The sequence below is a fragment of the Labeo rohita genome, chromosome 5 (assembly GCF_022985175.1).
Source record: "Labeo rohita strain BAU-BD-2019 chromosome 5, IGBB_LRoh.1.0, whole genome shotgun sequence".
NCBI lineage: Eukaryota > Metazoa > Chordata > Actinopteri > Cypriniformes > Cyprinidae > Labeo > Labeo rohita.
Genome location: NC_066873.1, coordinates 36,713,805 through 36,741,229, shown reverse-complemented (window position 1 = coordinate 36,741,229; position 27,425 = coordinate 36,713,805). Strand labels below are relative to the sequence as shown.

General features: G+C 33.9%; 2 protein-coding genes across 2 annotated transcripts in view; one reads left to right on the top strand and one right to left on the bottom strand.

Annotated features, from left to right (window-relative positions):
- Positions 1-3,581: 3,581 nt before the first annotated feature.
- Positions 3,582-23,486, top strand: chfr (checkpoint with forkhead and ring finger domains, E3 ubiquitin protein ligase). The gene is given in 19 exon segments (XM_051110796.1): positions 3,582-3,735; positions 5,201-5,358; positions 6,485-6,584; positions 8,483-8,592; positions 8,697-8,756; positions 8,959-9,126; positions 9,563-9,757; positions 10,914-11,088; positions 11,182-11,308; positions 11,310-11,337; positions 11,900-12,062; positions 13,849-13,991; positions 14,296-14,412; positions 14,496-14,579; positions 15,080-15,150; positions 15,985-16,072; positions 16,490-16,597; positions 16,771-16,843; positions 19,701-23,486. Coding segments are annotated over 18 exon segments (1,980 nt in total). The 5' UTR covers positions 3,582-3,735; positions 5,201-5,231; the 3' UTR covers positions 19,744-23,486.
- Positions 23,487-23,536: 50 nt separating this feature from the next.
- si:dkey-112e17.1 (uncharacterized) overlaps positions 23,537-27,425 on the bottom strand; it is a 31,333-nt gene continuing 27,444 nt past the window's right edge. The window contains exons 6-7 of the mRNA XM_051110795.1: positions 26,791-27,030; positions 23,537-24,996 (exon numbers count right to left, since the gene is read on the bottom strand). Of these exons, the coding sequence (XP_050966752.1) occupies positions 24,433-24,996; positions 26,791-27,030 (804 nt within the window). The 3' untranslated portion in view covers positions 23,537-24,432. The remainder of the gene's footprint in view (positions 24,997-26,790; positions 27,031-27,425) is intronic.

The following is a 27,425-nucleotide window of genomic DNA, read 5'->3' as shown; positions in this document are numbered from 1 at the left end:
AGTCTTTGACCAAGCCATTATTTACTTTTGTATATTTCCATACTTCATGTGTTTAAAATGATATTTGCACAGAGTTTTGCTTTTCCTTGTCCCCAAAATCACTAGCAGTCAAAAGGTTTTTTGTTTTTTAAAAAAGTCTCTTCTGCTCACCAAGCCTGCTTTTATTTGACCCAAAGTACAGCAAAAGCAGTAATACTGTGAAATATTTTTACTATTTATAATAACCACTTTCTAGTTGAATATATTTTAAAATGTAATTTATTTCTGTGATCAAAGCTACATTTTTAGCATCATTACTTAAGTGTTAAGTGTCACATGATCCTTCAGAAAACATTCTAATATGCTAATTTGCTGTTGAAGAAACATTTATTATTATTATTAATATTTAAAACAGTTCAGTGCATTTTGTCAGGATTCTTTGATGAATAAAACGATCCAAAGATCTGTATTTATCTGAAATATAAAGCTTTCGTAACATTATACACTATACCATTCCAAGCCAAGCTTGGAGTCAGTATAATTTTTTGTTTTTTTTGGGCAAAGATTATAGAAATTAATTCTTTAAATTAGCAAGGATGTTTTAAATTGATCAAAAGTGTTGATAAAGACATTTATAATGTTACAAAAGATTTCTATTTCAGATAAATGCTGTTCTTCTGTACTGTCTATTCATTAAAGAAACCTGAAAAAATTCTACTCAGCTGTTTTCAACATAATAATAATAATAATAATAATAGTTTTTTTTGAGCAGCATATCAGAATATTAGAATTCAGAAGGATCATGTCACATAAAATTACATTTTAAAATATATTCCAACAGAAAATAGAATAGAAATAGAATTTAACTGTACTTTGGATGAAATAAATGCAGGCTTGGTGAGCAGAGACACTTTATAAAAAACATTAAAAATCTTACTGTTCAAAAACTTATGACTGGTAATTTAAGAATTTTTTAGATGAAGGAAAGTTTATGAAATAGTGTATAAAATGTTGTCACTGTATTAAATGCATCTGCAAATCGTATTAGCTGTCCACCAAATCACAGCAATCATAATGCATATGTATATAGATGCCTAAGGAAAAAAAATGAAGAAAAAATAAAGCAAGCAAAACTCTGATGAGCAAGTTTATCAGCAGTTAATCTTTTAATAAATAATTTATCTATTTAAATAAATAAAGCTGTGCTGTGCTTGAGTGAATCTGTCAGGTTAAACTTTCCCCAGCCTGGCAGTGTAATAAACTGCAGGGCTCCATGAGTTGGCACGGACTGAATGTGAACAGACAGGCTCTGACATAAAACTGCCTGACTGCTTATCAGAGCCAGACTGCACAGACACCTTTAGAGCCCTCTGAGACACTCTATTCAATCTAAGAGAGGCTATGAAAAGCTAAGTGAGAGCTGGCCAAAGAACTGCTGCCAAAGCAAATGACCACAGTCTTGCACCTTGCACACACTGTGACAGTTTCTCACAGTCACAGAGCGTGTTATCAGCAATCGCTCTCTTTCTCTCTTTCTTCTACTCTTCAAAGACCCCAGCCTTAATGTATCCCCCACTCTTCAAATCCTTCTTCTGACCCCGTCTGTGAGGAGTTCGGAATACATTTGTTAGTGTTGTAACCACTCTTCACTCATCCAGTGTAATGACTGTATACATGACTCGTATCACTACATCAAGTCATCTAAACAGAAGGAGATTTATTTTTAGACATTGTTTATCATATTCTGCAGATGAGAGTTCAAGTCAGCTTGGGTTCTGCTGTAGATTTGTGTGTTCACATGCAATGTCTTTGTGGTGTCAGTGTGAAAATGTCTGTTGTTTCCTATCGTTCTAAAATCAGCCATTGGTTTGCTTTAAGGTGGGTTTTCTGATTTCCCCAAATAGTTATAATTATTCAATTGCAAGGTATATTCATGTACAAAAACCCATCTATACTATGTGAGACAATATAAGTGTGATATTATAAAGGTTGTTTGCAAAATTAGATAAAAGATTAAATGTTTTTTTCTACATATTTATAATAACATTGTTCCCCACAGATTTTTAATGTTTTTTAAAGAAGTCTCTTCTGCTCACCAAGCCTGCATTTATGTTATCCACAGAACAGCTAAAAGTTAATTTTTGAAATATTTTATTATTTAAAATAACTGTTTTCTATTTGAATATATTTTGAAACGTAATTTATTCCTGAGTTCAAAGCTGAATTTTTAGCATCATCACTCCAGTCACATGATCCTTCAGAAATCATTCTAATATTCTGATTTGCTGCTAAAAAAAAAAAAAAAAAATCTCAGCTGAGTAGATTTTCTCAGGTCTTTTTGATAAATAGAAAGTTTAGAAGAACAGGATTTATCTGAAATAGAAATCTTTTGTAATGCTAGAAATGCCTTTATCGTCACTTTATCATTAATTTAAAGCATCCTTGCTAAATAAAAGTATTAATTTCTATAATCCCCCCTAAAAAAAACCCCCAAAAACTATACTGACTCCAAGCTTTTGAATACATAGTGTATAATGTTACAAAAGCTTTTTATTTCAGAAAAATTCTGGTCTTTTAATTTTTCTATTCACCAAAGAATCCAAAAAAATTTACTTAACTGTTTTAAATATTGATTTAAAAATTTAAAAGCAAATCAGCATATTAGAATAATTTCTGAAGGATCATGTGACACTGAAGTAATGATGCTGAAAATTTTGCTTTGATCACAGGAATAAATTACATTTTAATATATATTTAAATAAAAAGCAGTTAATTTAAAAGTAAATATATTTTATAATTATTTTACTGTACTTTGGATCAAATAAATGCAGGCTTGGTGAGCAGAAGAGACTTCTTTAAAAAACAATACTGTTCAAAAACTTTTGACTGGTAGTGTATAAACAAAGAGAATACAAAGAGAAAAAATATTTTATTACAGAAATAATTAAATAATATATTGCTTACAATCCCTGGTGAGTAAGACAGAAAAAAAAAAAAAAGACAAAAAATATGCAGATTTTATTTTCTTACATTTCCTACTGTCAAGATTTTGTAGTTAACTTTATGTCATTTATCATTTTTATTTTGTATCAGAATCTGTGTATAAACTTAAATGAAGGAAAACAAAATTGAGATGCTGGCTTAAAAAGATTTTAATCTTGCTATCTCTCTTATCATTAAAATAAAATAGTCACATTATTTATTTATTTTATTTCACTGAAATTTTCTACCAAGTCCCAAACACTTTTGCATTTGCATGCATTAAATCATTTGTAAACCTGCTTTTAAAAATAAGTACTGTATAGTGAGGTACTATAGAAATAAAGGAAAACAGAAATCATCACTAATGTTTAGTTTCAAATCAGTATTAAATGAATTATGCAGAATCTAAAAAATAACTCATTCACAACAGTCCATACTTCTCCATCAGAGATGTCTAGCTCTAAATGTATAACCATCTTGTCTAGACATCCTTCCAGACAGGTTTTTGTTCAGGGCTTTCTCATGGGCCAGACAGAAGCATGGTGACCCCCTGCTAGCTTCATTCCCATAGCCTCTCTTTCTCTCTCTCTCTCTCTTTCTCTCCCTCTCTAGCTCTCTCTCTCACATACACTCCTCCTCCTCCTCTTCTCTATCAGCTGATGCCTGAAAATGCCACTGCTGGCCAGGAAGTGTTCAAGAAAATAAAAACGAAAGCACCCAGAGGATTTAAGTCAACATGCGCTAATGCTTCGGATACTCTCGGACGTTGGTTAGGTTAGTACATTCAATACATTAGAGACTGAGTTTACAGTCTAATTTTGTTATTTTTAACTGTTGTGACTGTGGGCTAGCGACTCAGAGTTAGCAGCCCGTCGCGTAAACATTCCGCCGTTTCACGCTCTTGTTTAGCTTCCCAAAACAAAACTCGACTTGAAAACACTCACTTGAAGAAATTCAAGATTTTACACATTTAGCACAAATCATTTAATGCACTCTAGCGATTTTAGCTTAACCCAAAACACTTTTGTGGCTTGAGTTAGCTGGTTAGCACTCTGACTTCTGTTATGACCGAATAGCTGGAAATAATGTTTATGAAGTAGGTGAAGAGTCTGTGACACTCTGCACTAAGTAAGTTATTTAAAACTTTCATGCAATATTTTTGCATATGAATGCTTTAAATTAAAGTCGTTTTGAAATATATACTTTGTATAAACTTTATAAAATGAATGTCAAGTAAAAAGAGTGTTGTTACACCCTTCTTCACCACCAGTGCTGTAATAATAATGGTTTTATATGAATGTATTGGTTATTGAATGCATGCATTTATTATGATAATCAAATTTGCCACCCCATCCATATTTAATGATAAACATGTTAATTCAAAGCCACTAATAAAACTGGAAACCAATATGGAAAAATGCATGAAATGTAGAAAGCAGAAGTAGATAAGTGAGTCATGATACATGTGATATTAGTAAAGCTTATAATGCTGATTCAGATGATCCCAGTTCTGTCAAATTTCTCAAGCAATCTAACTTGAGGGTGGTGCTCAAGAAAAGTATCATTTCACTCCTGTAGCTCGTTTCTAATTGGTTAAACTGATGGTTACAACTAATCTTGGGTTACAAACACTACCTGGTCTGCTATATATTTTATTTTACATATGTGACCCTGGACCACAAAACCAGTCTTAAGTCGCTGGGGATTATTTGTAGCAAATATACCAAAAATACATTGTATGGGTCAAAATTATTGATTTTTCTTTTATGGCAAAAATCATCAGGAAATTAAGTAAAGATCATGTTCCATGAAGATATTTTGTAAAATTCCTACTGTAAATGTATGAAAACTTAATTTTTGATTAGTCATATACATTGTTAAGAACATTATTTGAAAAACTTTAAAGGCAATTTTCTCAATATTTAGATTTTTTTGCACCCTCAGATTCCTGATATTTAAATAGTTGTATCTCAGCCAAATATTGTCCTATCCTAACAAACCATACATCAATGGAAAGCTTATTTATTAGCTTTCGTATGATGTATAAATCTCAATTTTGACAAAATGACCCTTATGACTGGTTTTGTGATCCAGGGTCACATATAACATGCTGTCTGTAGTATTTCACAGTGCATTTTTCAACTGTTTCACCATAATCAGAATTGTGAGTAAATGCATTTGCATCTATTTGCTTTTATGGCATATTTGTGTTTGTGTTCTTTGCCTCATGCTTCTTTAGGTGACGTGATCTGCTGTCTGGCAGGTTAAATATGGAAGAGGAGAAGATGGCGCATCAAGGCAGCGGACAGGCCTGGGGAAAACTGGTGAAAGTCGACGCATCTCCGGGTTCAGAGATATTACTTATAAACAGAGAATGCATGGTGGGGAGAAAAAAAGGTGCGCTGAACATCATCGCTTTTAATGTGTTTGATCATATTAGTTGCTCAGTCTTGTTTTGCGAAATAATTTTCATTTTACAAGAACTTCATTTACTTTTTCGTTTTGCTTATTAACTTTATTAATTATTACTTTTTTTAACCCTCAACATGATAATCAGTCTGAAGCGGTGTCTGCATATATTGAGTGAGCCCATGCCTTTCACAATACTCTCTTTAGTTCAGCAAACGAACCCCCACCCCAATAATGACAAAGGCGTCTATTGAAGACTTGCTCTTGGAATATTAAGTAGTTTTTTTTGTGTTGTGGTGTGCAGGGAAAGGTTGTATCCCTTTGACTCTGTCTGTGTCTGTCTGGTTTTGAAGACTGTCTCTTTTCCCGCTTTAATTAATATTAATCCATGTCTCTGTTTGGTTCTGCACGCTTCACAGTAACATTCGGCGCCGGTTATTAGCAGAACTGATACGCTTTATTACTATATTAGTGTCATTTTTAACCTTACGTCACATCACGCCACACTATACTTCATTTAAGACTTGCATGCCTAATGTGTCTGGGAAAAAAAAAAGTAATGGGCCAGGTCAGGAAAAGAAAAGGTGCTTGATGAAAAGAGGAACGTGCTTTATTAAAATCAACATGAAAATGCATTTGCAACCAATTTTATTTCAGTAGCATCACATGTTTTAATGGAAAGCAGGGTATTAAATAAAATCGTAGAGTGTCCTATTTGCCATTCACATTTATTGCAAAGTATACATTTATCATTTCATGCATTCCCTCATGCATTATTATGAATGGTCTTAAAATTAGACTTTATGTTTTTAATGCTTTTTTCATTTTCACACCGCTATTGTTTGAGCTAAACCGAGCATCTTTGTAAAGCATATTTGCAGATTTATGTAAAGGCTTAGGCTGGCATCTGGGACGGGGCCTAAAGGTGACATCAGGCAAAACTTTTCGGAAGTGGAACAATTCTTTTTGTTAAAAAATGATAAAAGACTTTTTGCTTTTTGTTTTTAATAACACTGTGATGGATTGTACACCATAAGAAAAAGAATATATTCTATTTTGATTTATTGTTTACTTGTCTCTATATCATAACCTTGAAGATATGTTTTCTTCTCAGATTGTGACCTCGCATTCCCGGCTAATAAACTGGTCTCAGGTAATCATTGCAAAATCACTCAAGATCAGAACTCAGGAAAGGTGTGGCTGGAGGACATGAGGTAGGACCACCTGTTTGACATCATGAGTTCTTTATAATAAGACATACATTTGTATACAGTTGAGGTCAAAAGTTTACACAATCTTTGCAGAATCAAGTTTGCAGAATCTGCAAAATGTTAACTATTTTACCAAAATAAGAACTTTTTGAATTTGAAGATCAGGGTGAATTGAACTAATTTTGTCTTCTGGGAAATATCTAAGTATCTTCTGTAGTTTGTTAGTACAAAATGAAAGAAATATTATATTCAGGCAAAATAAGAAAAATGTACTCATTTTCATTTCATTCTGGTCGAAAGTTTTCACCCCCCCGACTCTTAAAGCATTGTTTTTCTTTCTGGAGCATCAGTGAGTGTTTGAACCTTCTGTAATACTTGCATATGAGTCCCTCATTTGTCCTCAGTGTGAAAAATGGTTCTCAAAATCATACAGTCATTGTTGGAAAGGGTTCAAATACACAAAAATGCTAAGAAACAAAGAATTTGTGGGACCTGAAGGATTTTTCTGAAGAACAGCGGACAGTTTAACTGTTCAGGACAAACGAGGGACTCATGAACAACTATCACTAAACAAAAAAAAAAAAAAAAAAAAAAACACAGCTGTGGATCATTCAAGTAACAACACAGTATTTAAAATCAATGTAAAACTTTTGAACAGGGTCATTAACATAAATTTAAATTTATCATAAATTATTTTCTTTTGTGGACTATATGTCAATGTCTTTTATATGAAATATCTTATTCAGGTAAGTATTAAATAAAAAACAACATGCATTTTGTATTATCCCTCTTATTTTGGTAAAATGATTAACATTTTGCAGAAACTTTTGCCCTCAATAACATGTGTGTAAATATAATTTGATGCGGACACCAAAATTACATCTTGTCGTTGATCCATATATTGTAAGTTCTTATATTGAAATATTTCCTCATACATTGATTACAGCAAGAAAGAGGGATGAGTACATTTTTAAGTTTACAGAACTAATATTATTTTGGAAGACTGATGTATAATGGTAATGCTATAGTATAATTTTTTTCACAAGTAGATGTACCAGTAAAAAACTCAGTAGAGGCAGTTACTGTTAATTCTTTTTAGTTCTATTAAGTTTTTGCAAATTATACTGAGTGACTTGTAATTACATTAGTAAGTGAATTCAATTAATGACACGCTTGGCCCTGCGGCAAATATATATCCAATTCCCTGATGACATTTAATCTTTGCTTTGGTGAATAATTAATTGTAATTTGGCTAATAGTCAGCGAGTGGAGATACAGTAGTCGATGTGTGTCCGTAGTGACTGTATGTTTCATGTATTTGAATATACGTTAGCTCACCAATGCTGCTCCATCCAGCTAATTAAGTAAATGTCAGCTAGACTGTCGATATGCTGTGTTTTACACAGTGCTTTGTCAGCATGATTGAAATGACTTGCTTTACTCTCTACCTTTTTGTACAACTTTCTCTTTGCTATTTTCAACAAGGCTTTAAGTAGGCACCTTATTCTGTCTCTATTCATTGTTTTGAAAGAAATAGTTGATAGATCAGTTCTACCTTCATAAATGGGTAATTTGTCATCTTTAAAGAGACCTGTAGATCTAATGTGTTTCAAATACATGAGAAGGCACTGTGGAAACATCAGAAATGTGGCTTGGTGGTTAAGTGGACATGCTTGGACATGCTGCTCAGGCGCTGAGTTTGAAGCTGACTTGCGACGCATTTACTAATAACTTCTCATAATCTTTTCCTGTTTTTTTTTTTTTTTGTTCCTGAGAAATACAGGAAATTCATAAATTTAGTAATTTTGCCTCTGAATAGCACTCATACAAAGGAATCCATGAAATTTATACTTATGGACACTATAATTTCTGCTTGATCATGATCTGTTTGTTTTCATCAGCACCAATGGAACAGTGATCAACATGTCCAAAGTGGTGAAGAAACAGATGCACTTACTGCAGAATGGTGATGTCATTCACTTTGTGTACAGAAAGAATGAGCCAGAGCAAAGTAGGTTTTCACATTTGTTAAGTACTTTCTATTTCGGTAGTATAGTTGCATCCAAACAGGTCACACAGGTTAGACACATCACTTATTTGTTTTTGGTTTTGCAGACATTGCTTACGTTTATCAGGCCATCAGGCCACAGGAAAGTGACTCACAGGACGTTGAAGGTGAAGCCATACTGAATATAACATTTCATACAGATATTCCTATACTCCTGTTATACAGAGTTAGTTTTGCTATTGCTTAAGTGACTATATTTTGAATAGAAATGATGGAAACAGACGTTTACAACAGAAAGGTAAATAGTGAGGGTTGTGCAATTGTTGACCATTTCTGCAAGTTAGAGTTTTTTCTTTGGGATCTCCATAGATGCTCGAAGAGAAGAAGATTCAGATCTGACAGAAACCGAGAGTGAACCGGCACCAGTAGAGCCTGTTATTGTGAAGCCTCTACCTCAGTCTGGGCATGAGGATCCTCAACCATCTACCTCCAGCTCTTCCTTCCACTTCTACAACATGCCCTTATCTACCTGCTCTGGTAATTACCATCTACACTGAATGTGCACTTTCATGCAATTTACTTTGATGAGAAAATTACTAGTATATAAATGCAAATGCATTGGCTTTCTGTGCTGCTGTTCATCTGTGCATTGAGTTTTTGAGATTCAAGGCCTGTTGAGACCAAGGACAATAAATATAACAGTAAAAATACTGTTTTAGAAATCATTCTAATTTTAAAATGATAGCGGAATCCACAATGTGGCTAAAACAGAGAAACAACATGATTGGGATTGCTTCTTCAGAACATTTTTTTTTTACATTTACAGCCAGTCTGAATCCATCCTGCTTTAAAGAGCAGTGTGTGCTTATAAAAAAAAGAACTGTGGACACTCATTTTTTGGTGTGAACAAGTCTTTACCATGTTGACAGTCCAAAAATGCCTAAAAAAAAAACCTGTATTTGATATTTAGCAGATGTGTCTGCAAAGAAGATCCCAGTGAGGTCTTCGGTTATTTGTAAAGGAGAATCAGAGATGACTGCACCAGCAGGCAGCCCTGGGGAGCCGGTCATGAATCACACTCGCCTCAAGTGGACCTGCTGGTCTGAAGGAGAGCAACAGACGGAGCCAGAGGTGGAAATGCAGAGGAAAAGAAGAAAAACTGACAAAGGTGCAATAACACTGTGACACACAGTTTTGGTAAAATAAATGAATGTGACACGTTGTAAATAATATAAAATATTATAAATAATTTATGATTTCTGTCTGATAATCTAAATAATAATCTAAATCTCTCATACTCACCGAGGCTGCATTTACACTGCCCTCCAAAAGTTTGGAAACGCCCTAGAAATGTGGGGTTTTGGACAATATTGGCATGAATCCTTTTTAATTTGTGATAATTTTGCACTGATAAGGGACAACACAAACTACAAAAACATATTTTATTACAAATAAAATATGTTTTCGATTCATTTTTTTTTTCGATTCATCAAAATATGCACCATTAGCAACTATTACAGCTCTGCATAATCTGGGCCTGAATTCATTGTATTCTAAACTTAATTGCCAATCATTTGTTGAAGCTTTTAAGGTGTGCTGACCCAAAAATCTTTTAAGAACCTGGGCCAAGTTTAAAACAGTAACCAGGCATCACAGCTGGCAAAGGGGCGTGTCTGACTTTGACATGTATATATTGCCATTATTATGTAGTCAAAATGAAAATTATTATTGCTGGTCTTCAATGATAATCTCAAGTTACTTTAATGTATTTGCACCAAAAAATTATAAGGATTTATGCTGATATCATCCAAAACCACACTTTGCCAGGGGTGTTTCCAAACTGGAGGGCAGTATATTTAATAAAAAATACTGTAAAAACAGTAATATTGTGTTTAAATTATTACAGTTTAAAATAAGTGTTTTCTATTTTAATGTGTTAAAATGTAATTTATTTGTGTGATGGCAAAGCTGAATTTTTAGCAGCCATTACTCCAGTCTTCAATGCCACATGATCATTCGAATCATTGTAATATGCTGATTTGGTACTTAAGATAATTTCTTATTATTATCAGCGTGGAAACAGTAATGCTTTTTTTTTCAAGATTCTTTGATTAATAGAAAGTTGAAAATAACAGAATATATTTGAAATAGAAGCTTTGTCTTTATTGTCACTTTTGATGTGTCTTTGCTAAAAAAAAAAAAAAATTAATTAAAACAATGAAATCTTGCTGATCTTTCAGTGGTAATGCATATCTGGTTTTAAGATGCATTTCAGAAGTGTTGTACTATGTAAACACTTTCAAATGTAACTGTCTGTCTTGCAGATGATCAGAATGGGTGTGGATCTTCTCACAGTGACTCTGCTGTTGCTGCAGCAGCTCCTCAGGTTCCTCTCAGAGGAGCAGCAGGGAAAGAGAAAACTGAGGGAGCCACGACAGACAAAATGGAAGAATCCCTCACATGCATTGTCTGCCAGGACCTGCTGCATGACTGTGTCAGGTCAGTCCTGTGTGCGCAAATCAACACCTTCACAGGAATAGACAAGTTGGCCGAGCAATTTGAATGAATTTTCATGTACGTGTTTCTATACAGTCTTCAGCCCTGCATGCATACATTTTGCGCGGCATGTTATTCTGGTTGGATGGAGCGTTCCTCCCTCTGCCCAACCTGCCGATGTCCTGTGGAAAGAATCCGTAAAAACCACATCCTCAACAACCTGGGTGGAGGCTTACCTTCTCCAGCACCCAGGTACTGTATCACACCTGTATTCTCACTTTAAGACCTGTTCACACCAAGTTAAATGTAACTAAACAACATGAGTATAAACCATTTGCAAGCTTTTTTTTTTTAATAATCCGTATAAAAATTAGCAATTGTATAAATGATCAATTTAAATAGATATTTTTTAATAATTAGTGTCATAAGGTTTACTGTTATATGTTATTTAGTATGAGCTCCATGATTTTTTTATTTTTTACATTTTTGAAAGAAGTCTAACTAAGACTGCAATTATTTAATTAAGAAATCCAGTAAAGACAGTATTATTTTGAAATATTATAGCAATTTAAAACTGTAGTTTAATGTTTATTATATTTGAACAATTTGTGTAATGTAAAGCTGAATTTTTAGCATCATTACTCCAGTTTTCAGTGTCATGTGATTATTTAGAAATAGTTCGAATATGCTGATTTGGTGCTTAAGACACACTTATTATTATTAACAGTTGTACAAATTGTAAAAATTTTGAACAAATTTCTGAACTTTTGTGGCTCTCTCTCTTTTTTTTTTTTTTTTTTTTTTTTGGTCTTAGAGAAGTGTCGGAGTGAAGATGACTTGCGCAGCATGGATGCCCGGAACAAGATCACGCAGGACATGCTGCAGCCAAAGGTTGAGCGCTCCTACTCGGACGAGGAGGGCAGTTCAGACTATCTGTTTGAACTCTCAGACAATGACAGCGACATTTCTGACATGAGGTCAGTAACTATTGTCCATTCAGAAGCTTGTTTTTTTTTTTTTTTAAAGGAAGTGCTGTCATATTTGTGCTGTACATTTAGTAGAAATTTAAGAAAGGAAAATCCATTTACCTAAATTATTATAGTATTTTGTTTTTATTAAAGACACAATATTTAAGATTATTTACATACATTACATAAACCACTAGAACAGTGTTGTATATTTTGCTGACTTGTGTACTTACATTATCTCAGATGTTTACAAGAATGTTTAAATCCAGATAAATAAGCAGTTTTAACTAGTGTAACGGACCATGTCCTTGCGTCGCCTGCCAATGACATCATACACCCTCGACTTTCCGGTTTTATTTTGTCGAAAACACGGAAACCCCAAAGACACTTTAATATGTTATGCATTTTATTAGACAGGTGACGAACGCACAGAGTAGCATTATAACAGAACTTTCAACACACTCAAATGTATCTAGTATGATAAAACAGCTCTGTTTTACCACACATATGCATGATAGGAAGAAGCGGAAGTGGTCGACTGTGGCATAATAAAAGCGCCGCTGCTTTTGAGCCATGTATCGCGCTCGTCCTTCATTAGCAATCGCTCCAGCATCCTCGTTTCGCTTCCACGACTTTCAGCCCCACCCTGCTTCATACTATAGTGACCTTAATAAGTCTGCCCAAGTCCAACGGATTGCATTGGCTGTGGTGATGAAGACAACAATTCCCATGATTCCACACACAATCACAGCGTCATCAAATTACGCCTTTAGTTCTTTGTTTGTTTTGAATATGTGCCCTCTAGCGGTGAAAACGTACATGTTGTACCTTTAAATGTTCGTTACAATTGTGATTCTCTTGGTTGGATCTTAAAATAGCAGATGTCCAGTAGCTTCCATCAAAGGAGAAGTCCACTTTTAAAACAAAAATTCACATATAATGTACTCACCCCCTTGTCATCCAAGATGTTCATGTCTTTCTTTCTTCAGTTGTAAAGAAATTGTTTTTTGATGAAACATTTCTGTATTTTTCTCCATATAATGGACTGATATGGTTCCCCCGATTTTGAACTTCCAAAATACAGTTTAAATGCGACTTCAAACGATTGCAATTGTAAACAATCCCTACTGGGGAAGAAGGGTCTTATCTAGCGAAACTATCGGTTGTTTTCACTCAAGACAGTTAGGGTATGTCGAAAAACTCTGACCGTGTTTTCTCCCTCAACTTCAAAAATAATTTCAAAATAATCCTACATGACTGCAGAAGTTCCGACTCAGTCTTTGCAAAGTGAACATTCAAAGAAGATCAAACACCCTTAACAAAAAAGGAAAAAAAAACAGCGATATAGGATGATTTCGAAGTTGAGGAAGAACATGAGATGGGAGTTTTTCAACATACCCTAACTGTCATGAACCGGAACAAAAACAGTCCAGGCAGAGTGAGACAAGACGAGCGTTTGGCATTAAAAAATATATAAATTGTATTTTTTTAATTAAAATAACCGAACGTTAGGCTAGATAAGACCCTTCTTTCTTGGCTGGGATTGTTTACAACTGCATTTGGGGTTGTTTGAAGCCGCATTTAAACTGCATTTTGGAGGTTCAAAATCGGGGCACCATATCAGTCCATTATATGGATAAATGTCCTCAAAAACTAAAGAAAGAAAGACATGAACATCGTGGATGACAAGGAGGTGAGTACATTATTTGTAAATTGTTGTTCTGGAAGTGGGCTTCTCCTTCAAGTTTTAAAGTGATTACTGAAACACATTCTGATCTAACATGTTTGTTCACAGTCAGCCCTATATGATGTGTCGGCAGTGTCCAGGTTATCGGAAGGAGCTTAGCTCCGCCCTGTGGATCTGTGAGCCCGCTCAATCAGAAGGGCCAGCGAAGGTGCCTGGAGACGGGCCCTCCACGTCTTCTGACACCTCTCCAGGTTATTAATGCTCACACTGGAGTCTAGACCAGGGGTGCCCAAACTTGGTCCTAGAGGGCTGGTGTCCTGCAAAGTTTTGCTCCAACTTGCCTCAACACACCTGCCGGGACGTTTCTAGTATGCCTAGTAAGAGATTGATTAGCTGCTTCAGGTGTGTCTAATTGGTGTTGGAGCTAAACTCTGCAGGACAGCATCCTTCCAGGACCGAGTTTGGGCACCCTTTGTCTAGACAGTGCACTCACACACCAACAGATACATCCATGCAACTCTTCATATATTTAAATGTGCTGTATTCCTGCTGCAGCTCCTCAGGAGTTCAGATGTCCTCCTCAGGGCAGTCACCTCATCTGCTCCTGCTGCCTGCAGCCCATGCCCGACCGACGCTTCGAGCACCTTCCCCCTCAGATGTCCCCGCAGCACTGTGAGTGATCATGAAACCTGTCCGTCAATGTTCTCAGGCCTCCTGGAGTCACCTGATGATTTATTCTCTGTTCATTTGACTAGGTATGGTGTGCCAGAAACCTTACTGTCACGTGTACTGGGGCTGCCAGCGGATCGGCTGTCACGGCTGCCTAGCACGTTTTAGTGGTAGGCTTCTGAGCGGTTAAGATTTCTGTATCCACTTTATTTTTCAATGCGGAAGTAAACTGTCTTCTGGAAATGTGTGAGACTTCCGGTTCATTAGCCGTTATAGGGAAAAAACAACAAGAAGAATGATAATGAAATGCAGTAAACAGTAAAAGTGTTTGCTCTACAAACCAGTGTGTTCTTCATAGATGATAAATTAAAATAATATGTGACCCTGGACCACAAAACCAGTCATAAGTAGCACGGATATATTTGTATGGATCAAAATGATCGATTTTTATGCCAAAAATCATTAGGATATAAAGATCATGTTCCATGAAGATATTTTGTAAATTTCCTACCATAAATATATCAAAACTTTATTTTTGATTAGTAATATGCATTGCTAAGAACTTCAAATTACAAATGTGTCCGCTCTTACAGGAAAAATAAGGTGGATAGAATTTTCCTGCCTGCCTGTGTTATTTTATAATAATGATTGTGGTTATTTCTCCTCATAGAACTTAACCTTAATGATAAATGTCTGGATGGAGTTTTTAATGGCAATCAGTATGAGTCTGAAGTCCTTCAGGTATGTTTGCTCATATTTTGGGATCAGTGTTATTTTTGTGTTATTTATATGTTATTATAGTATTTATTTATTAATGTTTAGAATGAGCTTTTTTATGTTATAGCTAATTTTGTTATATTCTTTTGTCATTTTTATTATTATTTGTTTTAAATATTTATATTTAGCTTTCATTTGTTTTTATTTCCATTTTAGCATTTTTTTTTTTTTTTTTTGGTATTCCAGGTTAATTTATTTAAGTTAGTTGTTAAGGCAACATTTCAAATTTTCATTTTTCATTTATTTTTTAATTTCAGCTTAATTTCAAAGAAGGAAACAATGTGTAGTTGTTTCAGTTATCAATACAAACTTGAGCAATTTTGAGCAAATTTGAGCAAATCCCCAACATTAATTATTGAACTTGTATTGCAGACAAACATTAAATCTCAAATTGTGTGTTTTTTTTAAGGAGAAGTGTGCTATTGCTATTGCAAAAAAAAAAAAAAAAAAAAATCACTGATTTGATTCATCTCATGCTACAGTAGCATGTTAATACACTGTAAAAAGTATTTTTTTTATTCTTACTGATACTTTAGTTTATTGCTGTGGGTTTTGTTTGTTTGTTTGTTTCATCTTAAACTAAACTATAAATGCATTTTGCATCCCGCTTGGAAACCCAGCCCTAGGTTAACTTTTCATGGGCTAGCTCACATTTTTAATTCTACTTTTTAATTCTAATTTTCAGGAGGATATTTTACCAAAACAACTCCAAATTTTAATTTCAAGTATTTGTTAGAATTTTAATTATATAGCTCTTGAGATCTAAGCTGGTGTTCATTACTGCTTTTTTTGTGGCAGAATTATTTGACTTCTCAAGGAAAGACCTGGAGGCATATGCTGCAGGAAGCGCTTCAGGCTGTACAGCAGGGCCTGTACCAGCTCTCTGGTAACTGCTCTTTGGTCATATTGAGAAATTTTGAAATGTTGATCAGGCACAGGTTGAAATAAGGGTGGTTGATATAAACAAAACCACAATATTCCTAAATGGGGGATGCCTTATCACATTATGCACTTTTCTGTGGAAGTGTGATGGTCATTTTCACATCACAGAGATCTTTCTTACCAGTTTTTTTTGTCTTTTTCTCTGACCATAAAGTGATTGGAAGCCTCATTCATATGTGTATATATATATTTAATACCAGCTCTGATAGTTTGGTTTATCATTTCACTGTAGCACTCATCCTTATGATCAAGAAATTGTATATCAATGCATCAGTTCAGTGTATCTAGTACTATTTCACTGAAAATCTCAGGTAAATGATTTTCTTTAATTCACTGTTGTTCATATGTGCATGTATTTCAGATTACAGAATCACTGCAAACTCTTTCCTGTGCTACTGCTGTGGACTTCGCACTTTTAGAGAGCTCGCATATAAATACAGAGAGCATATTCCTCCATCCGATCTGCCAGGTAAGACTCGTATGCATTAAAAGCTGCACAGTCATATTAGCATCACAGTATTTATTTATGCCTCTCTGCTGTAGGTAGACATCAATCCAGATATATAAAAGTGCAGAATTAATTTGAAATGATAAAAACGTTTTTGCAAGCAGTAATTTGCTGTTTTTTTTCTCCCCACGCAGATTCTGTGACTGCCAGACCAAACTGTTACTGGGGACGCAACTGTCGGACTCAAGTGAAAGCACACCACGCTTTGTAAGTCAGCGACATTTAAAACCACAGTGTTAAATTTAAACTAAAATTTAAAGTTTACTTACCAAAGTCTAATACACATTCATCCATCCTTATGTCCACATCCTGTGAAGCATACTCATGTCATACTCATGTCCACCAGTAGAGGGCAGCTACTGAACATGTATGCACTGTCAGTCTGCAGTACAACAACATAGGCCTGTTTATTAGGACATTGTCAAATTCTGTAAAAGTTCTGTTAATTAGGGTTTCTGAGGGTCTAAAAGGGTCTTAAACCAGAGCAGAAAGACTTACATTCATAAAGTTAGGGCATTAAATGTTGCCTGCACTTAAAGTATTTTTGTGTTGGTTTCCAATAATATCTAAACATGCTTAATTTAAGATACATTTATTTGAGATGCAAAATAAACATATGACGTCTTGTTTTCTGAGAAACTGAACAAAATTAAGTGAGTTTATGCTTAAAACAAAACAAATATCTGTCACTGGGGCAGAACTGGGGAAAGTTACTTTTAAAAGTAATGCATTACAATTTTGCGTCCCTAAAAAGAAACTAATTAAGTTACTTAGTTACTTTTTATGGAAAGTAATCTGTTACATTGCTTTTGAAGTCTGGCCAGGGCTTGCTTGTTTTTTTCTAATATAAAAAAAATTCTCATTTTGGCAAAGATAAAAGCATAATGTAAAAAAGTGAAATGAATACACCTCAAGCTGAAAGAAAAGTAAATTCTCTAAGGAGAAGAACATTTTTCAGCAATAAAAAAAAAGCACATGTTTGTGTATGTAAAATAAATATTGCTTATTATTATGGTTGAACTGGGTCATCAAAGGACTGGTCAGCAGCAAAGAAATTGGTAAATAAAGTGGGATTAAATACATAAAGGATATTTGTGAGCCTGGACCACAAAACTAGTCTTAAGTAGCACAGGTATGTTGGCGCCGATGGCTCCCACTTCGCTTCCTGTCACTTCTAAACTGTCCTGTCATAATAAAGGCAAAATGCCAAAAAATAAATCTTTAAAAAAGTAGCACAGGTATATTTGTAGCAATAGCCAAAAATACATTCTATGGGTAAAGATCATGTTCCATGAAGATATTATGTAAATTTTCTACCATAAATATATCAAAACTTATAGCATTGCTAAAAACTTCTTTTTTTATCTCGGCCAAATATTGTCCAATCCTAACAAACCATACATCAGTTTTAAAAAATGTATTATTGCAGGTTTGCCTTATATTCTGTGTTTCCATTTCACTGTTTTTATTAATTTTGAGGAATACTGAATCTGTTTTTTTTTTTATGAGTGAAATGAATTAATGCAGAATAATCACCCCCGATTTCCCGACAGGAGACTTGTCAGTCAATAAATTGTTTAAGAAAAAAAAAAAAAAAAAAAGTAACTGGTGTTACTGATTTGAAAAAGTAATTTGAATATTTTCTTATAACAAAATTACATGTACTTACTATTATAATAACAATTAATTATGCATTATTACATGCAAGTAACCCTAAGCCAAACCTTAATCCTAACCCTAACCATATAGTAAGTACATGTAGTTAATTAATATTACTCAGTACTTACATGTGTAAGTGCCCTGTAACAAGGACACTTTAAAATATAGTGTAACCTTTTTTTTTCTTTTTTTTTTCTGGTAACATTTGCAGATATTTGTTCTTGTTTTAATTTAACTTACTTTTTGGATCAATTTCTCATCAAACAAGACTTCATATTTTTGTCATTTTACTTAGCAAAGTAAATGTATCTTCATTTAAGAATTCATTTAAGACATTTGCAGAGCTATTCAAGCTTTTTTTAAAGTAAATAAATAAAAATGTTAAAGGAGAACTTAACTTTCAGAACAACAATTTACAAATAATTTACTCACCCCCTTGTCATCCAAGATGTTTATGTCTTTCTGTCTTCAGTCGTAAAGAAATTATGTTTTTTGAGGAAAACATTTCAGGATTTTTCTTCATATAATGGACTTGATTGGTGCCCCGATTTTGAACTTCCAAAATGTAGTTTAAATGCAGCTTCAAAGGGCTCTAAACGATCCCAGCCGAGGAGGAAGGGTCTTATCTAGCGAAACGATCTGTAGCACAGGCTTTGGGATGCGCGTTCACGATGCTACGAATTAGTGATGGGTCTTTCTTGAACGATTTGTTCATTTTGAACGAATCTTTAATGTGACTCGGGAAGAATGAGTCGTCTTGAGGACTATTAGGTTCTGTACTGCAATTAGTTCAGCTGTTTCGATACTTCGGGTTTTTCGAGTCGTTCGTTCATCTTGTGGGGCTGTCACTTATAGCATTATAGTTTTGTCTTGTTTGTCGTGTAATCAATGTTTGTGCAAGCAGTACATGTGTTAGGGAAGTAACACGTAACATTTTAATTATATTTTGTTAAAATTAATTAAATGAAGGAAATGAATAGAATAAAGATTCATTCATATTGCTGAACGAGACTCAAAGGTCCCAGTAGGTAAAATGATCCGAGCTTCCCATCAATTCTACGAATCACGTCTAAGTTCATTGTCTGTGTACTCCGGCTAAAAAAGGTAGAGTATTGCGAAAAACTCAGTAGTATGTGAACGCGCATCCCAGAGTCTGTGCTACACGAGCTTTTGTGCTTAAAAAGTATAAAAAAATTTTATTTTCTGGAAAAGAAAAAAAAAAAAAAAAAAAAAAAGACAGATCTGGGCACCAATCTGGGCACCAATGAAGTCCATTATATGAAGAAAAGTACCTTCATAAAACCTGCAGAAACCTTGAGTAATGACCATAATCATGCTCAATAATTCAGATGATGGTATGATAAAAGTCAATCTTAATAAGTACATTTGTTTTCTCTTCTTTTAGGAAATTCAACCATGTATGCGAGCAGACGCGTTTTAAGAACTAAAACTGGAGGAGCATCGCTTGATTTGACAGCAGTGGTTTGGGAGGGTGATTTTTATCAGGAGCTCTTTTCTGCAAAACTGTGCTGTGGTAGTGTTATACCTCTTCGCTCCTCTAGATGGCAACTTTACATATGCAAAGTCAATCAGATGATGAAAAACCAATCATCCTTGAGGTATGGTGTCAGCATATGGAAACATCTTTTCTGGATCTACACTGTGTGTAGAAACAGACACTAGTTTTCCATGATGGACTCACCGTCACACTTTTGGTATGCACACTTCATTCCACTATGCTATTGACATGCATTCATGCTGCATCTCTGCTTATAATTGTGAAACGAGAACGCAGGCAATCACCTTTTCTTGCAAAAAACTCTTTAGCTTCAACATATACAATATACAAAATATATAACTAACCTTTGGTGCCTAAGAGTCGACTATGTGTGCGCTTTCTTTAAAATACTTCTTCCATTGTAATGTTCTTGCAGTGAAAATTAACGTTCTTTCACTATTATCATAAACTGCTCAAGACATTTAAATGCTACTGAGAATATTGAAAATGTACATTATATAAAAGGGATGACCGTTCTGGGGACTCCAATCAAGTGCACTAAACTTTCACATGTCAGTAGCTGCATTATTTTTCCTCATTACTCAGGCCTGTTCTGGCATATGAGGTTTTTTTTTCCCTCTGACACAAGACTATGGGTTATATCGCACTGCAGGGGATAATCAAGTCAATCTGATGTATAAATAAAGGCTTAGATGCTTTCGCACATCTTGTTATGATTATGGATTTTTGCTTTTGGCTCATGTTCATATGCAAACAAGGCCAGTTTTTAGCTACTCAGTGGATGATGCTTTTTCTTGTGTTGTCTTAAGATAGTTAAGTTTTCTTTTACTTGTAGGTTTGGTGATATTATAAGTAGACATGTTATGGACATATAATAGCTGTTTAAATATTTTTATATTTTCTGACTAGGCTATAGCTACATTTCTGGATTAGGGAAATAGTTCCTTTTCTTATTCCCATCTTCCCTACGAAGTTTTATGTCAGTTGGTGTGTATTTTTTTTTAACACTCAGCTGATTTTTGTTTAACTTGGTAAACCACATTGGTTTTAGCCATAGTTCTTCCAAATGTTTCTCTTTCTTTCTTTCTTTTTTTTAAATTAATGAAAGTTTAATGTACTGAGGAAGCCAATGTGATCCATGAAACAGTTACCACAGGCAGTGTTTAAAAACATCAAAGCCACATGAACATTTTTAAAGTTCAGAACATTTTGGGATATAGAAACATTAAAATACGTGCAACTTTTTTTTTAAATACCTGAAAGTACAGTTTACCTTGCAGAATCCGCAAAATGCTAATTATTTTTAAAAATAGGAGGGATCATGCAAAATGCATGGTATTTTTTTGTTTAATACTGACCTGAAAAATATATTTTACATAAAAGATGTTTACATATAGTTTAGTGATAGTTGCTCACTGATGCTCCAGAAGGAAACACGGTGCATTTAGAGCTGGGGGGGGTGAAAACTTTTTACATTTAAAGATCAGGGTAAATTGAACTTATTTTGTCTTTTGAGAAACATGCACGAATCTTATGTAGCTTCTGAAGAGCAGTACTAAATGTTAAAAAATATGATATTTAGGCAAAATAAGAAAAATGTACACTTCTTTATTCTGTTCAAAAGTTTTCACCCCCGTGAATCGTGTTTTCTTCTGGAGCATCAGTGAGTGTTTGAACCTTCTATATTAGTTGCATATGAGTCCCTCAGTTGTTCTCAGTGTGAAACGATGGATCTCAAAATTATACAGTCATTGTTGAAAAGGGTTTAAATACACGAAAATGCTGAAAAACCCAAATAATTTGTGGGATCTGAAGGATTTTTCTTCAAGAACAGCAGGCAGTTTAATTGTTCAGGACAAACAAGGGACTCATGAACAATTATCACTAAAAAAAAAAAAAAAAACAGCGATCATTCAGGTAACAACAGTATTAAGAATCAAGCGTATGTAAACTTTTAAAACTATTACTTTCTCTTGTGGACTATATGTAAATGTCTTTTGTGTGAAATGTATCATTCAGGTCAGCACTAAATAAAAAACAAACAAACAAAAAGCATGCATTTTGTATGATCCCTCTTATTTTGGTAAAATAATTAACATTTTGCAGATTCTGCAAGGTGTACATAAACTTTTGACTTCAACTGTAGGTACATGCTGTATCTCAGTTCATTGTTTCGTAAATATTTCCAAAAATCTTGCAGGGAACATTTTACATTACTGTTAGTTTGAACAAAATATTGTAGAAAATATTTTTCTTTTTGGCCTTGTGCATATTTTTGGGGTCTATTGTTTTTAACACCACAGCATTCTTCAGAAGCTCAGATTAGACTTCTTACAACTATAGAGGTCAATCCTCTCCATCCCTCACCAGCCTCAACTGCTCTTTAATGAAGGTGGACAGAAGGACTCAGCACTCTAAAACCTCACACACTGACCTAATGGCACCTGACAAACAGCCACGTTTACTGGATTTGCTACACTTCATTAGTGAACGTTAAGTTGTTTTACAGGATAACGCAACCTACCGTTATTTTAAAAGTTTGAGAATGTTGTGAAGGTTCATGCTTGTTGCAAGTTAATGCTTACTTCCACCTGTTTTTTTGTTTGTTTTTTTATTTGTGACCCTGGACCACAAAACCAGTCTTAAGTCGATGGGGTATATTTGTAGCAATAGCCAAAAATACATTGTATGGGTCAAAATTATAGATTTTTCTTTTATGCCAAAAATCATTAGGAAATTAAGTAAAGATCATGTTCTTTGAAGATATTTTGTAAAATTCCTACTGTAAATATATAAAAACTTAATTTTAAATTGGTAGTATACATTAAGAATTTTATTTGGACAACTTTAAAGGCAAATTTCTCAATATTTAGATTTTTTTGCGCCCTCAGATTCCAGGTTTTCAAATAGTTGTATCTCGACCAAATCCTATCCTAACAAACCATACATCAATGGAAAGCTTATTTATTCAGCATTCAGATTATGTATAAATCTTAATTTTGAAAAATTGACCCTTATGACTGGTTTTGTGAGCCAGGGTCACATTTATGCTTCTGGTAGATGTTTATATCTAGAGCAACTTTCCCCATATTGTATCTGGTTGTAAAATAACTGGTATGCAAAATATTTTTTTTTTTATAAAATGCACACAAATATCAAGATATGTGAAAAAGGGTTTTCTATTAAAGTCAAATATCTACATAAACATTTAATAGACTGATAAATCTTCCTTTGTGTAAACCTAAAAGTGGTTTTAGGTTAGTCGAATGGTGTTATGTGAGCTCCAAAGCAGGTCTCGTTCTATGAACTGCAGAAAGAGTTGAGGGATTTATTCAGGAATGGTCCTGAGTGTTCGAGACGCTTTAGAGGCTGCTTTGCATTTATTGAAAGGGAAATGTACTCAGCAAATATTTACTTGCTTGGGAGAATGGGATTTTGTTTTTCTTTCAGAAAAGGGGGTTTAATTCTACCTCAAAGTTTAAGCTGGGGCTTCAAATGGCGAAAAAACATTTTCCGCTCATCAGGTTTTTTGAGTAACTATAGGGAAGCCCGTATATTAGCACTGTTAAAGTTCCATAGTTGAATTAGCGCTTGTGTGCCTCGTTTGTAATGCCTAGAGACTAAAACCTTGTTTAATTTACTGCACTAATAATAAAAGACTACATTAAATTATATTCGACTCAGTCCCTTCTATCAAATGGTTGCACAAGCACCACACAACATCACGAATACAAGTTTTATTTGCATTAAATGTTAGTTACTGCATTTTAAATGTATGTACAGTGATCAGTTCCCTTTATAATCCATCAAAATCAGTACAGTTGACATTACTGCATTCAGGAAAACATCATAATGAAAACAGCTGCAGCATATGTAATTGAATACATTATAAAAATGATTGTATACACAATTTCAGGTATTGCGTCAGTGCATATTTAGCAGCATAAATGATCGCCACAAGGCACATAGTAAGTGATACAGGTGAAAAAAAAAAAAAGAAAAACAGTAACTTGATTGAAATTTGTAGAACGTTTAAAGTCGAAATGAACGTTTCAGTGGTTACATCCCTTGAGAAATAAGAATATATACAATTTCCATTCATATATGCTTTACTAATTTGCAGGTTTTTTTTTTTTTTGTTTTGTTTTTTTTTTTTTTTAACAGTACAATGCGTGTATTGGAGCCATGGTGAATTACAAAAAAAATGTGGACGCCAAGCAGCTTTCTACCAGACTAGCTAATTGGTCTTCTACGTGTTGCAAAGGGATTAGAACAAGCTGTATTTTTCAGAGCAGATACATGGAATTTCATAATGAAGTAACAATGCAGCCAGTCTACAACTGGAACTCTCAGTAGTGCACAGAAACATTAAGTGATCTTGGTTAAATTTCCAGGTTATAAAATATACTGTTAGATGGTTTTCATAACTGTGCAGATACAATAACACAAACAATAAGTGCTGTCATTTTTCATTCATGCCAATATAACAAACACCACATGTGCTTCGCACCATCTGAAAACATCAGGAGCAGCTCATAAGCTGAGTTTTCAGTCCTGTTGAGATCATTTATTGGCTAAATTGGTCACATGACCATCATACTCAAACTTCATGGCACTGTCAGCAAGAAAGAGTTGAAGGATCCCGCGTCTCCAGCGCACCACCGCGGCCTCCCCTCACTAGAGAAGTTGCTTGGATGCTAGTAACTTGGCTTTTTGATAAAAGTGGCATTTTTGTGCCTTCAAACATCTGTCCATTCATCCTCAAAGGCGTCTTGGGATGTTCTGCTGAGACGAGAGGCTGTCGGTCTTCTTCTTCTGAGATTGGAAACACTGGTACTGTGACGTGGTCATCTTCTGTGCTCGATATTGGACGTCTGACCTGCAGCTGGGTGGATGGGGTGCCACTGGTGTCTGAGGGCGTGTTTGAGGTTGTGATTCCATTCTGTTGTGGGTTGGAGGACTCGGGCGTGTCAGCGAGCAGGCCGAAGCATGGAGTGTTGAAACGTGTGCGTCGGAGGTTGCTGGTGGAGTTGAGACGTCTCTGGCGCTGTGCGGGTTGAGTCAGGGGGTATGAGGCGTTACTCATGAAGGAGTCGGACTGGCAGTTGTCGGCAGGACTGTGAAGAGGAGCATCAGATAGGATCTTGCCCCTTCCAGAATCTGTAGCTGTGGTTGGGAGTCCCTGAGTGTACAGTGTCACAGTTAATAAAATTAAAAAAAAAACAAAAAAAAAACTCATTACTATATCCAAAAGTACAGGAATAGGAATCCAAAAAAAGGTTTGATGAATTTTGAAAAGTTCACAGGATGTCGATTTTTTATATATATATATATATATATACATATATAAATTGCTGTTCAAAAAGATTTTTAATGTTTTTTTAATAAGGCTTTTTTGCTCATCAAATCTGTTTATTTGATTAAAAATACAGAAAAAAACTGTAATATTGTGAAATATTATTGCAATTTAAATTTGTGATTTTATAGTTTTAAATACTTTAACATTTAATTTATTCCTGTGATGCAAAGCTGAATTCAATCAACATTTGGGGTCAGTAATTTTTTCTATCTTTTTTAGTTTGAAAGAAATTAACATTTTTATTCAGCAAGGATGTGTTAAATTGATTAAAAAAAAAGTAATAGTAAAGACTTATATTGTTAGATATACAGTAGTCAACATTTGAAGTGGATCAAAACCTTTCATTAAATTTGTCCTAAAACCAAAAAGAATACCTGTTCTTGTCTTAGGACAAATTTGATTAACTTTTTTTTTTGATACACTTCAAATGCTGACTACTGTATATTGTCATAGGTTCCAAAAATATTAAGCAGCACAACTGTTTGCAACACTGATAATAAATCCGCATATTAGAATGATTTCTGAAGGATCATGTGACACTGAAGACTGGAGTAATGACTGTTGAAAATTCAGCTTTGCATCACAGAAATAAATTGTATTTCAAACTATATTAAAACAGAAAAAAAAATAAAAAATTGCAATAATATTTCATAATATTACTTTTTTCCCTCTATTTTCGATCAAATAATTGGAACTTTGATGAATGTAAAGAGACTTTTTTTTTTTTTTTAGAAAACATTACAAATCTTACTGATTCCAAACTTTTGAACAGCATATTATATATATATATATATATATATATATATATATATATATAATATATATATATAGAGAGAGAGAGAGAGAGAGAGAGAGAAGAGAACAGTATTGTTATTATTCTTATATAGAAAATTAAATCAATATAAATAAAATATATAGAAGTTTAAATAAATATAATTAAAACTGAATATTATTATCGCTATTTTATATAGAAATATAAATAAATATAGATATAAATAAATAAATAATTTTTTTTATATAAAGAAAAATTAAACATTGTCTCATTCTTCAAAATAACGCTTTCCTCAAAGTTTGACTTTCATTAGACTTTCAGTTTAGGTTTAAAAGAAGTTTTAAAAATACATATACATATACATGTACATACACACATATACATATATATATATATATATATATAATACAAATAAATACTTTTATTCAACAAGGATACATGTAATTGATCAAAAGAAGAAATATTTGGTAAATGTGTTAAAATAATTAAAATAATTAGTATTCATCAAGTAATCATGAAAAAAAAAATTATCAAGGTTTACAGTTTAATATATACATTTTTATACACACAGCATGAAAAAAAATACTTGATTCTACCATTGATTCCCCCCACCCCATCACCTGTGCTTGCGCAATTGAATGAATTAAGAGTGCTAAAGAAAAAAAAATGATTAATGTTCTGATGAACAAAACCATGGACATTCTTAATTTTTTTTTTTTAAACAGATGCTTGACTCCATTAAAAAAAAGCATAAAAAGCATGTGGTCGTTACATTTCTCACTTATGAACTGAATCATATTTTTGTGTCATAAATCTGACAAAATGTCCTCTGCACCAATACTCACACTGTCCACCAGCTTGGTGAATGGGCTGGTTGAGTTCCAACTGCACCATTTCTTATGGAGTTGAGGAAGAGGTGGAAGGAGATCCTGGAAGGTTCGGACGCTCCACGCTCGTGGTCGTGTGCTGTTTGTTGATCCGACAAGACTGCTCTTTGTCACAGAAGGCAGCGCTTGATCTGGAGTTGGCCAGTCAAAGGGACGGCTGGGTCCCGTGTCACTATGTCTCAGGAAACGCTCTCGTTGCTATAAAAGACAACAAATTTACGACAAAAATATCCTGTATAACTGACAAACACAACAAACGCTAAAAAAAAAAAAAAAAAAAAAAAAAAAAAAAAAAAAACCCTCTGTGGTGAAATAAACATTTGAAATGGTAGCAAGTACTATTTCCTTAGATTAACTGCTTGTATGTCACTTTGAATAAAAGTTGTACTGAATGCAATCACATTACCTTCGAAATATTATGCACTTTTATTTGTTACTTGTATTGTCACACAACCTAACTGACTAGTTTCTTTGCAATATTTAATTTGTATTTATTTATCATTTAATTGTTTTAATTAATTAATTAATTAATTAATTAATTAATTATATATATATATAATTTTATTATTATTATTTATAATTATATATTTATA